General features: G+C 42.4%; 1 protein-coding gene across 5 annotated transcripts in view; it reads left to right on the forward strand.

Moving 5' to 3' along the window:
* ACTN1 (actinin alpha 1) overlaps nucleotides 1-4,841 on the forward strand; it is an 86,164-nt gene extending 81,323 nt beyond the window's left edge. For 3 of the 5 annotated variants that reach the window (XM_054275089.1, XM_054275088.1, XM_054275090.1), the window contains exons 20-21: nucleotides 1,950-2,108; nucleotides 3,949-4,841. In XM_054275089.1, the coding sequence (XP_054131064.1) occupies nucleotides 1,950-2,108; nucleotides 3,949-4,107 (318 nt within the window). In that variant the 3' untranslated portion in view covers nucleotides 4,108-4,841. Of the gene's footprint in view, nucleotides 1-417; nucleotides 484-1,949; nucleotides 2,109-3,948 lie in introns of all 5 variants that reach the window. The other 2 variants (XM_054275091.1, XM_054275092.1) reach the window with 1 other exon arrangement.
* Nucleotides 4,842-11,320: the final 6,479 nt, after the last annotated feature.

Here is an 11,320-nt window from a genome sequence, read left to right on the forward strand (position 1 = left end):
TTTTCTATACGACTTCCTCTCTAAATGCACTTTGGTATCTATTTCTTTTTAATTCCTTAATTTTTTGTCTTGGGAGAATTTCTTTTATGTCTTCAAACTGTTCTGTTTACTTCTGTGTCACTTAAAACTCCTTTCATTGTCCATGCCTCAATCTATCTTGCTTAATATCTTCTTGCCCTTTTTTCATCACCAATATGTTTCTTGTGTATAAACTACTCCATGTCCAAAACCACCTTTGCTTCTTCATGGTTTCACAAACTACCTTTCCTCTGTTAATGTCATTGTCCTGTAAATCCTCCTTCTATCTTCTCCCCCCTGAAACTCATTCTTTCTAACGTCTCCTGTGGGTTCATTTCTCCCTGGACTGGTCTCCCTTTTCTCTTTTGGCTTTTTCCATCTTTGCGTCATTCTCTGTAGAAGAAGACTGGTATGATGGATTGTGAAGATTTCCGAGCCTGCCTTATCTCCATGGGTTACAATATGGTAATGTAGAGCCCTCTGTCACTCCTATTCACAGTGATTCTGTAGGCACCTTCAGAAATACAGGGAGAATGTGTAGTGAATCAAGGTAAATATAGCTTTATTTTCCAGAATTATCAGCAATGTTAAATCTAGTCTTAGTTGTACATGTAAAACTCTTGTCTCACAGCTCTAGCCAAAGGTACAAAAATAGAAATAATTGTCTAATTCCTGTATGTTTCAAATAAAAATTATGTTTATCAAACTGTGTAGCTACTAGGGAAGAAACAGTAAGCTTCCTCATATTGGTGCCTGCTCTCTGCATAGCACACACAACCTCCCCAGCCCTGAATATCAATTGAAATCATTCAGAAGTGTATGGGACCTCACTTCTGAATGCACTCAAAATGCTGCTCCTCTCATTCCTGCCATTTGTTTCACGTCTCCTTTCCTGGCCATGTAAGTTCAAGTTCCAGTCATTCTCCCTATAGCTTTTTCCTCACCAGAATACCTGAATATTCAGAGCAGTAACTTGTGGCACTTTGAGAGGCATGACAGCTAATAGGAAGAGCTTCACCAAAGACTGATGCTCATCAAAGGGCAGGGGAAGAGCACAGTGCAGGCATATTCACCTGCACTCTTGGTGTCTTTACTCCTGATATCAGGCAGAGCAGTGTTTAATCATCTTACTCATCAGCCCAATGCAGACTCTTGGGTGTAGTGTGCCAAGACTGTAACATTTGATTAGGTATCTTAATTAATCTTGAAGGTATAATGTTCTGAATGTGTTAGGAGAGCCTGTTCCCAGGAGAAGACTCTGCTCTACTCTTCCCTCCTCTTTACCTGGGGAGGAAGGAATCCCAGAGATGAAAACAGATGACCTTTGATTTAAATGCAGAAGGAAGTAAAGGAAACTACACTATAATGTAGTTTTGGTTTTTGTAGCAAAACTTCTCTGTAGGATCTTCCCCATAGAGACTGTTTCCCTGGGCCACTCCAGATATGCAAGTCCTTCTTTGCAAAGCCTGCTATTAAAGATGAATACAATACTATGAAATACCCCAGAGATATCTCTTCTGTTCTGTCAGCTGAAAAAAACTATAGAAGTTCTCTTTTAAGTAAATGAAAGTAAAAGGATTCGAGGAGTGTATATCTTCAAATACTGCTACAGACATCTAGCACATGTATAGAGAAATTTGGGTCTTCCTCTGAAGTCAGCTGGTATTGTTCCCCAATAGGAGCATTGTCCTAGATCTGGATGTTATCCTCAGGCATAGCTGGCAATGTTTTATTCCAGAGGACAAATGAGTGGGAAGCATTTGTACACAAGCAAGCTAAAAAAGAACATCCTGATTAAAAAAAACCCCCAGAGGTGTTTTCTATTTGGCTTTGTTTTCTAGCCTGTGAGATGAGCTGCTGAACAGTTTCTCCTCACTTTGGTAGCAGTGCTGCCTGAGTCCCCAGGCTGACATGACTCTCTTGCTCTGCAGGGAGAGGCAGAGTTTGCCCGCATCATGAGCATCGTCGACCCAAACCGTATGGGTGTCGTGACCTTCCAGGCCTTCATCGACTTCATGTCCCGCGAGACGGCAGATACAGATACTGCTGACCAGGTTATGGCTTCCTTCAAGATCCTGGCTGGAGACAAGGTCAGTCTCCACACCTCAGTTTCCTCTATCTGCTTAGCTTCTGCTTTCTTTTTGCTCTTGTCTCTGAGAGAAAGTGTCAAGGGAAGCACTCTGCCATGGGAGGGTGTTTTCACAGGAGCATTCTGTAGTGCTGGAGGAGTGCAAGGTTAAACTGTGGGTTAATGAGCAGTCTCTTAAGGCACTCAAAAGCCTTGCTCAGCTGTCAGAACTTTGCAGCCCACTCTTGCTTCAAAATTTTAATTAAGAGCTTGGTCGCAATTTGTTATTTTAAAATTAACAAGTTCAGCAGATGGTTTTGATTAGTCTTGAAAACAGTTTATTACTGACAACTGTAAACTTGAGGTAATCTTTCTCAGATCTACATGTCACTATCAGTTGTTACACAATCAATAGATTTTCATTGAGGATATTCAATCAATATACTTTCATTAAGGATATGCTGTATCTGCAGGGGGGACATCTTTTAACAGTAGAAATTGGTTGAACGTAGGAAAACTTAGGGTGATATGAAAAGTAATAATTTTTGGAATTTACATCATCAGGGGAAGCAGCTGATAAAATATGTAATCTTATTTTTCTTATATAACAATGCCCGCTAATCTTTTATGTAACTGAACAAATAATATGTATGTGTAATATTAATGTATCTCTTTATTTGCTAATGATTCTAGTTATCTCACATGAAATATTGGATACCATTTCTCAGATTGTAATGAGTTATCCTTCAATTCAGTACTGGTTTCCATTCTTCATTAAGAATCTTTTTTTAATCATAATCTAGAAACCCATGATACCTGTCCTTTAGACATATACCTGACAAAAGCCAGTTCTATTGTCTTTTTAGGCCAGAAAATTCCATGTTACTCAGATAAGCTAACCACTGAATAAATAGGTACTTTGAGATGCAGTATTACTTATTAACTTGTTTACTCTGTGCAGTATGTTACATATACTTGTCAGTGTTTAACGTGCTCTGGTGGCTGTAACATGAATTAATATTTCATTATGAAGAAAAGTCCCTCATACCCCAGTCATTAAAGTGAAAGGGAAAAAGAAATTTTAAGAAGTCACAGGAGAGAGAGGGATGGTGTGAAACCTGAGCTATTGCTGAGACAGACTGCAAATGGCCGTGAGGGAGTTAGCTAAAGACAACATAGTGATTATGATTAGCAGACAGACAGCTACTGTTACCTGCTGCCTGGAGGGAGGCTGGGCTAGCTCAGCGCAGCACAGTGAGTCTCCAGAAGCTGAATTTACATAAGTTTTGCCTGCTCATTAAAAATGTCCACAGTAAAAAGACTGTTGCTGGAACTGTGGAATCAATACAAAGTGTTTGCTTGTTTGCTGCTTGTATTGGTGCACTAGCAAGAACTAGTGGGGATTGGCCCCTTCCCTTTCTCTGAAGGGAGGGAATGGCAACTCCCAAGGAGCACAAGCAGCTGCTACCTCCTGCTGGTGAGCAACAGCATGCAAATTAAATTTCTGCTTTCTCCCATCTGCTTTCAGCAGGACCTCCTTTGTCAGCAGGAAGGCACATTCTTAACACTAATAACTTGCCTGACTTATCTCCAGGTCTTTCTTTAGCTGCACCAGCGTCTCTCATGCAAAACCAATCTTCATTGTAAAAATCATTTGCTTGTCCAAACAGTAGGGAAGGGGAGTGCATGTCCTCCCAGGGTGTAAGAGCAGAGAGCTCCCTGTGTGGGTGTACAGGTCTGGTTGTTGGGATGCTGTCCCTGAGTGTTGCCTGCTGCCCTGGTGTGACAGGGGGCAGTTGTCCCTCAGGGGAAAGTCAGTTTCCAGGAAGTGACGAGTGCCTTCTCCTTTGTCCTCATTGCAGAACTACATCACTGTGGATGAACTGCGGCGGGAGCTGCCTCCTGACCAGGCTGAATATTGCATTGCTAGGATGGCACCCTACAATGGCCGTGATGCTGTACCCGGTGCCCTGGACTACATGTCCTTCTCCACAGCGCTCTACGGCGAAAGTGACCTTTAACTTTTTTCTGTCGCACCACACGCTCCCTCCCCTCTCCCCCGTCCAACACGCCCTATTTTCTCTTTGCAAAGCAACCTCTGCTCCGCTCTTTTTTGTGTTTTCCTGTTTTGCTTCAGATAACAGATCACATTTTTAAGTGGGGGGGAGGACATTGACACGGGACCGCCTACCTTGCCCTTGAAATAACAGTTTACAAAATTATTTTGTGCAAAAAAGTTACGTTTTAAAAAGAACAGACATATTTTATTATAGAAAAAGGTATTTTTCTCCACCAGATTGAAACTTAAAAAGAAAATGTTAAAATATTGCACCAAATATTTTTTGTTGTGACATAGGAAGTCAAGCACAATGTTACATTCCATCCTTTCCAAAAAGAACCAAACTATGGCAAAACTCCACTTGTTCTGTTAACTATTACATTTGCGTATGTCTCTCTCATCACTTTTATCTTGGGAGGGGGGAAGGCACACAAGTGCATGTGTTTGCTGGTTCACTCATTTCATGAAAATATTTTATGATAAACTTTTGAAATTGCTGTGTTTTCTAGGGAAAAAATAATGTACACAGCTCATGTTTTCATATTTAATTAAAAAATACAATACGCCTCCTATGTTTATCAGTGCACAACTTTTTTTGTTGCTGAGAGTTGTCTGGTTTCAGAACATGAAGCTTGAGAGTTGATAACTTTGATATTGCTTGTCACAAATCATATTAAAAACTTCTTGTGATAACAACTCTAGACTATTCATTTGTATAGTAAAGTAGTTTAATCCTATTTAGTTAAATGTGGTAAGGAGAAGTAAGTTACACTACATTTAAAGGTATATTCTCAGCCCCACAGCCTTTTCATTCTTGCTGAATAATTTTGAAATTGTCACAGCTTAATGACCACTTTAAATCCCCAATACACCCCTATCTTTAGAAGCACTATTCTTGTACTCCTTAAAAGCTAGCACAGAATTAGTTACTAGATCTGTATAACCAACCACCGTATCTTAAACCATCCATGAAAAATTCATCTACTGTTCCATGCTCAATATTGAACATCTGGCTGATTTTGATCCCGCATCTTCTGACATCATAGATTCCTCCAGGGGTCATCTTTCTACTGGACATACAAAAGAAAGCAGCATTCAGGACAACTCCTGTGGGAGTTTTATTGAGTCACAAAGTAACGCACTCATGCATGTGTTCAGAAATCGGCAAAGGGAAGCAGCCATCTCATATTACAGGTGCATTTCCTGCCCTCCCACAACTTTCTTAGGAAACATAGGGTTAGGAGAAATAACAATAAATAACATTACTGCTTCATGACATGTTTCAAGTAAAAGTGTTTTATAGGTATAAGCACATACCTCTGTCTCTAGTCCCAAAGGTAAATTGTATTTTGAAGTAACAACTGCAGGAATGGTGGATTTTTGGTCAGATTCGCCAAGAGCTTCTTGGTAACATTGTCCTCTGTTCCCCAGGACAGAGCTGAGTCCTGAGGAAGGTATTGTACATGTAGGGTTCAGCATACCTACCTGAGGAAGGTATTATACAAGGTGGGTTGGGGTTCAGCACAGCTTTCTGGTTTATTCCTGACCTTCAGTAGGACACAGTAAAAATTACAGCAGCACCTTGTGATGTATCCCAACATGACAGTATCTGCCTACTGTGTAGAGAGCTGATGCTAATGTCTGCTACCACACTTCTTTCCAGCATACACCAAGACCTGCATTCTCCTGCAGGCTGGATAACACAGGGAACATGCAAATTAATGCCATTTAGCTTCATACATAGACACAGTTTGTCTTCAAAGGAGACACTGTGCAACTTAGCTATCGTGTTGTTAATGAGGGCTGGAATTGAGCTGAAGCCTCCTGTGTTGAAACCCATGATACTAAAAAGCCTGGAGGGGTTGATATGGATTGTCAATAATGTAGGACTTGGAGCAGTATTTAATCCATTTGATTTTCAGCTATGTCACTACTGTGTTGCTGCAAATGGGACTGTCATCTTCAAAGGTATGGTATACTGATTCCCCTTGCCATGTTTTGAAGTATATAGCATAGTACTCATCTATTTGAAAGCTAAAACAGCAGAGAAGATGACTAGAGGCCTAAACAGATAATTTATATTGAAGTTTGCCTCTGAATATCCATTGCCCGTGCTTTGGTAACCCTCTTTCCTCTTCCACAGTAGCTGCCCTGTCCTTGATTTGCTGCATTGTCAAAGTGGACATTTGCATTGTCAAAAAAATTGATTTAAAAAAATTTATCTCTGTAGGTTGTACCTCTCCCAGAAGATGCAATGATATTTTAATACATTTTTATTTACTTATTTAAACATAAAACTGGGGTGGAGGAGAATGGGAATATCTGTTGGGCTATTAAATGACGACTGTCTGGAGAAAAGATCCATGTTATTTTGCAAAAGGGGTAGAAAAGAGCATAGCTGCTCCTTGGGCCATGACTCTGGGCCCAGGTCTACCACCACTCTGAGAATAAAGCCAAATTATGTTGAATGATCCTGGCAACAAGCACTCTGCAAGTCTGTACTTGGAGATTCCAGAAGTCTTCATAAAAATCTTTTTTCTGAGCTGTGGCAGTGTTGCAATGTGTGATCAGGTGTTACAGGAAACACCAGTTAGGTGTAAGTATTCCTAGTTTTATGACAGAAAGCAGGTGGCTTCTGTGTCCCTGCTCACACTACAGATTGGTGGCAATGTGTGGGCTCCAGCCTTGTGAAAGTTGGCACCCCAGCACTGCTTTGGTGAAACTGAGGTGTCAACAGCAACAGAAGGGTCTGGCCTGTGCTTCTGAGTACTTGAATACTTAAATGGGGTAAAAATATTGGCAATAGGTGTACCTAAAATATACTGGCATGTTTCTTCTCGGATGGCACAGCCTCCAACAAACTGGCTAGAGCTTACATGACCTGCTGCAAGACATTCACCTTTCTCATCTGCAGCACAAGATTTGTCTTAGCAATTGTGTGGCCTAACAGTCTGTGGCACTTAGTATGCTGAAATGTGAAAGCAGCTTTTGGTATTAGGCTCATGGTTTTGCAGCTAACATACCATTCTTTAGCCAAGGCCTGGCATCAGCCTTGAAGAAATTCCTCTCTGGAAGCAGCTGTTTGCAGCTCAGCAACTGCCCCTTTGTCTGCCAGGAACAGAAAAAGTGGACAATACACTTCAAGCTCACTCCTTCCATTCAGGGGTAAACCATTTCTGTCAGTCTCCCATCCTGACTATTTCAGGTGTGGAAATTGAAATACTTTTTGAAGAAATTAGCCACGAAATTATTTTCATGACTGTTGATATCTTTCGCTGCTGAGATCTCAGTGACCTGCCTTATTCAGCTTGACTGTCTGATAGCACAGGGGCAGAAAACAACATGGGTCTTGTCTTGCCTGCCAGAATGTCAACCACATTTCCCAAAGCCTCTCAAATCTTGTGACTGTTGCATGTCTTCAATGCTGCCAGCATCTGGTTTGGAGCAGAGTGCAGGAGCAGAGCCAGAAGTCTCAGAAGACAATGAAAGGAAACTAGTCTGCAACCTTGAATGAACTTGGTTTCAAAGAAGTATTCATATATCCATGGAGATTCCATCCAGACGAATCAGACTGACTGGTCTTATCAGGGAAATAAAGGAGTGGGTGGGGGGTTGTAATGGCTGTGAAAAGGAACAGCATGAACTAAAATGTCTTTGTTAAGAAAACAGAATGCAAATATAATTTTTATACCACAACATGAAGATTATTTGTACAACATTATTGAAGATTATTTGTACAACATTACTTGCACTACAGATACTGAGGTAGCACAGATTACGAAAAAACTTAATCCTGTTGAATTAATTAAACCCTCGAGGTGACTCTGGCTCCTGAAAGAGTTGCTACTGTGCAAACCCTTAAAATCCTCTGCATTAGCACTAAGCTGCTGGGAAAGTCTTAGCATAGTAAACATAGATTAACAAAGTCTAGGGCATATCCTGGTGCAAGCAGGTAATCAGAACATTCCCCAGCAGACACTTGGAAAATGTGCTAAGTGCTGCAGTCAGTAGAGAAGTCAGCCATTGCAAAGGAAGAAGTTGGATGGTTGCATCTGTACATCTCTAAGGCTATTTCAGATAGATTTAAATCTCAGCAATTTAAACCCACTGAAAATGTCAGGAGAAAAATAATCTCTTCTATATTCTGAGGGCTCTGAGCTACTACAGACTAGATCTCACCAATAAGATATTAAAATAGATTCTTCCCATCTTTGAATACCATGCAACAGCCAGAAAATAGGGTCTCAGTTTTGTTCTCTGCCTTGACTTCTGGGACATACATGCATGAAAATATGTTGGTACAAAATGCACTACCTCCTGTCACTACCTCCTCTTACCTCTTCTCAGCAAGTCTCTTTACAGCTGCTTTCTATTAGTAGTTCACATTCTGGTGGCCAAGCCAGCATTCAAGCAAAATATTGAGGACCGCTAGTTATCATCATGCCTCAGTGACTCTGACCCTCAGACTGTCTGCAAAGGCATGATCTCTCACTGCTGCTGCAGCAAACACCTAGTCTTACTCCCACTGTGCACATACAGAAGGCACAGGGAAAAGGGCTAGATGTCACTGGAAGGTAGAAATATGAAGCCTTTATTTACAGTTGCAGTCCAAACTGGTGCTCGGGTCTGGAGGTATTGCTCACTAGGCTTTTCCCTGTTGCACCTAAACATTCCCTGCACACATCTGTTTCTACTTCAGGGCATGTCTGGAGTGGGAGATTGAAGCTGTTGGACACCTGGTCCCATGGGATAGACCCTTTCAGAGCCCAAGCACCCCTCTTGCAAACAGCCCTTATCACCAGGGGCCACAAATCTCACCTCATGTATAAAGAGCAGTACAACCCAGCAAGTCTGGCTGCTTCCTTTGCCACGTTTCAAGGTGAGTTTGCCACCCATTTGCTCCACAGAAGCCTAGCTGCCTAAAATATCTTCACATTAGGGGAATAATGCAAATTCAACACTTCATCCCTCCTCAGGATGCACATCTTCTAGCCCTACACCCTAACCAGCAGCAAACCTAATGGCTGGGCCAGGGAGCATCTCCTCAGCCCTCACTCAGTCTCTCCCTGAAATAAGCACTCAAGCAATAGAAGAGAAAGAATGAGCCCATATCCTCATGGTTTAAGCAATGGGTTTGCAGAAAGAATGCTGCATTTCTGTCCCTCACAGAGGTATCTTTAGGTATTTTCTATTAAACAGCCACAGGACAAAGACCTTTAGGATGGGAAACAGACCCTAGCACGCCTCTCCCAGCACCCCAAGCACTGGGCCTCCCTCTCCTTGCACTTGCCCTCCCTCAGCTGTCTGCTCCTCAGTGGCAGAATTTGAGTGAGAGGAGCCTCCCTCCTCCACCAGCACAGGCTCACACAGAGGTTAGGACATTCTGGTGGGTGGGAACCTGAATCTTCAGTCTGAGGAAGACAGCAAACCTGAGCTTCCAGAATAATGAGTGTTTCAAATGATCAGGCATTCTACAAAATGCAGCTGTTGGTCTGTACATATCTTTTGGCAGCCAAAGAAGAGAGCAAGCCCTAGTTAGTCCCTGTTACAAGCACAAGTTGGCACCCTTCTTGGAGACAAGACCATCCTTTGGATCCCAGGTGGAAGAAGGCTCTGGCACCAGCTGCAGGCAGGTGCATTTGTGCTGAGCAGGGGCAGGATATTCAGACCTACACCTCTCACCAGTGCTTCCTAGCAGCACTTCACACATTTGCATTTTCATTTGCTAGCATTTTTGGTCTCCAAATGTCCTGTACAAGATCTAGCTTTACATCTTGGCTTGTATTCTCTCTGGATGGCTGGCACCTGTTAAGTGCTGCTGTGGTTATTGCCTCCAGGCAGGGGTGACTTGCCTGTGGTGCTCAGGAAGGTTCATGGTGGAGCAATGAACTGGCCCAGCTCTGTCACCTTCCAGCCTGAGTGCTGCAGCCATCCTACAACTAGTTAAAACCTTTTCTCAGACCATCCCCTAGACTTTTATGGCTGTTGTGGCTTTTTTGTATGACCCTGTGGCTTTCATTGTACAGATTTGCCTAAAAATAAGGACTGCTTTAATCTTCAGAGGTAAGAAAGCATTTTATACCTTTATTATTAAGCACATTCAATCATCATCATCATCACCATCACTTTAATGAAGACTTTCACTCCTTAATGAATAGGACATAATATTTAATCTGTGGTGCTGAGCCACAGCATCCTGCTTTCTGGGACAGAGAAAATAAAATTTCTTCTTCAGGGAAGTGAGAAAGCAATTAATTTACCCCAACAATAAACAGATTGTGGTTTTTAAGTATTCTGATTCCAGATAAGTGTTTGTTTACATCTGCAGATGTGCAGCCAGGACAGTAATAGTTCCCAGTGGGCTTTCAGATGTGCTTCTGAGAGACCAACCTTTCAGTGCAAGCAAAATAACGAGGGAGCTAAAACACAGCGTTATTGCTAAAGTTGATTTTGCACGTGACAGCTTCCAGAAACACTACCCACACACAAGAGGCAATGCTGCAGATTCTCCTACTGATGTATTTCATGCCTTTACCACCCATGCAGGGTGTCCAAGAAAGGAAAGCAGGACTCCAGGCTGGCTCAGGCACTACTGGAGCAGCGGAGCTGTGTTCCAGATGCACAGCTGCATTCTTCCCTGCTGACACCATCCCAGAGGCTGAGGAGAAGCAAGATAAAACCAAAAATATTTAATTTGGCTTCTAGCATGACTTATCTTCATTACTGCCACTAACTCCAATCCCTATTACATCCACACCATTCCAAGGCTGCCACTTAAGGAGCTTTTTTCTGCTTCTGAGCTTCTTAACACAGCAGCTCAAGCACACAGTCACAGAGTCTGCTGCTGCTCCTGTAATAGTCCAGCTCTGCCACCTACACAGAATTTGCACAAAAAGTCACAGCACTGCCTTTTGAGTGTCCTGGACTGTCTCATCAAATAAAGCAGCCTTACAACCACACATTGTATTCAGAGTTGTAAGACATACTTGCACCAGCTATAGCTACCCACATTTTCTATTTTAACCACAGCTAGCTGTGTTCTGAGTTCACATCAGCTGCCTTGTGGCAACAGCCACATCCTGGGCTGCACTAGCTGCACTCGCCAGGGCATCACTGGAGGGTCAGGAGAGGCAATTCTGCCCCTCCACACAGCACTGGTGAGGCCACATCTGGAG

This window comes from Melozone crissalis, unplaced genomic scaffold, assembly GCF_028551555.1.
Source record: "Melozone crissalis strain CALT ecotype California unplaced genomic scaffold, PUWL_Pcris_2 ptg000018l_1, whole genome shotgun sequence".
Classification (NCBI taxonomy): Eukaryota; Metazoa; Chordata; class Aves; order Passeriformes; family Passerellidae; genus Melozone; species Melozone crissalis.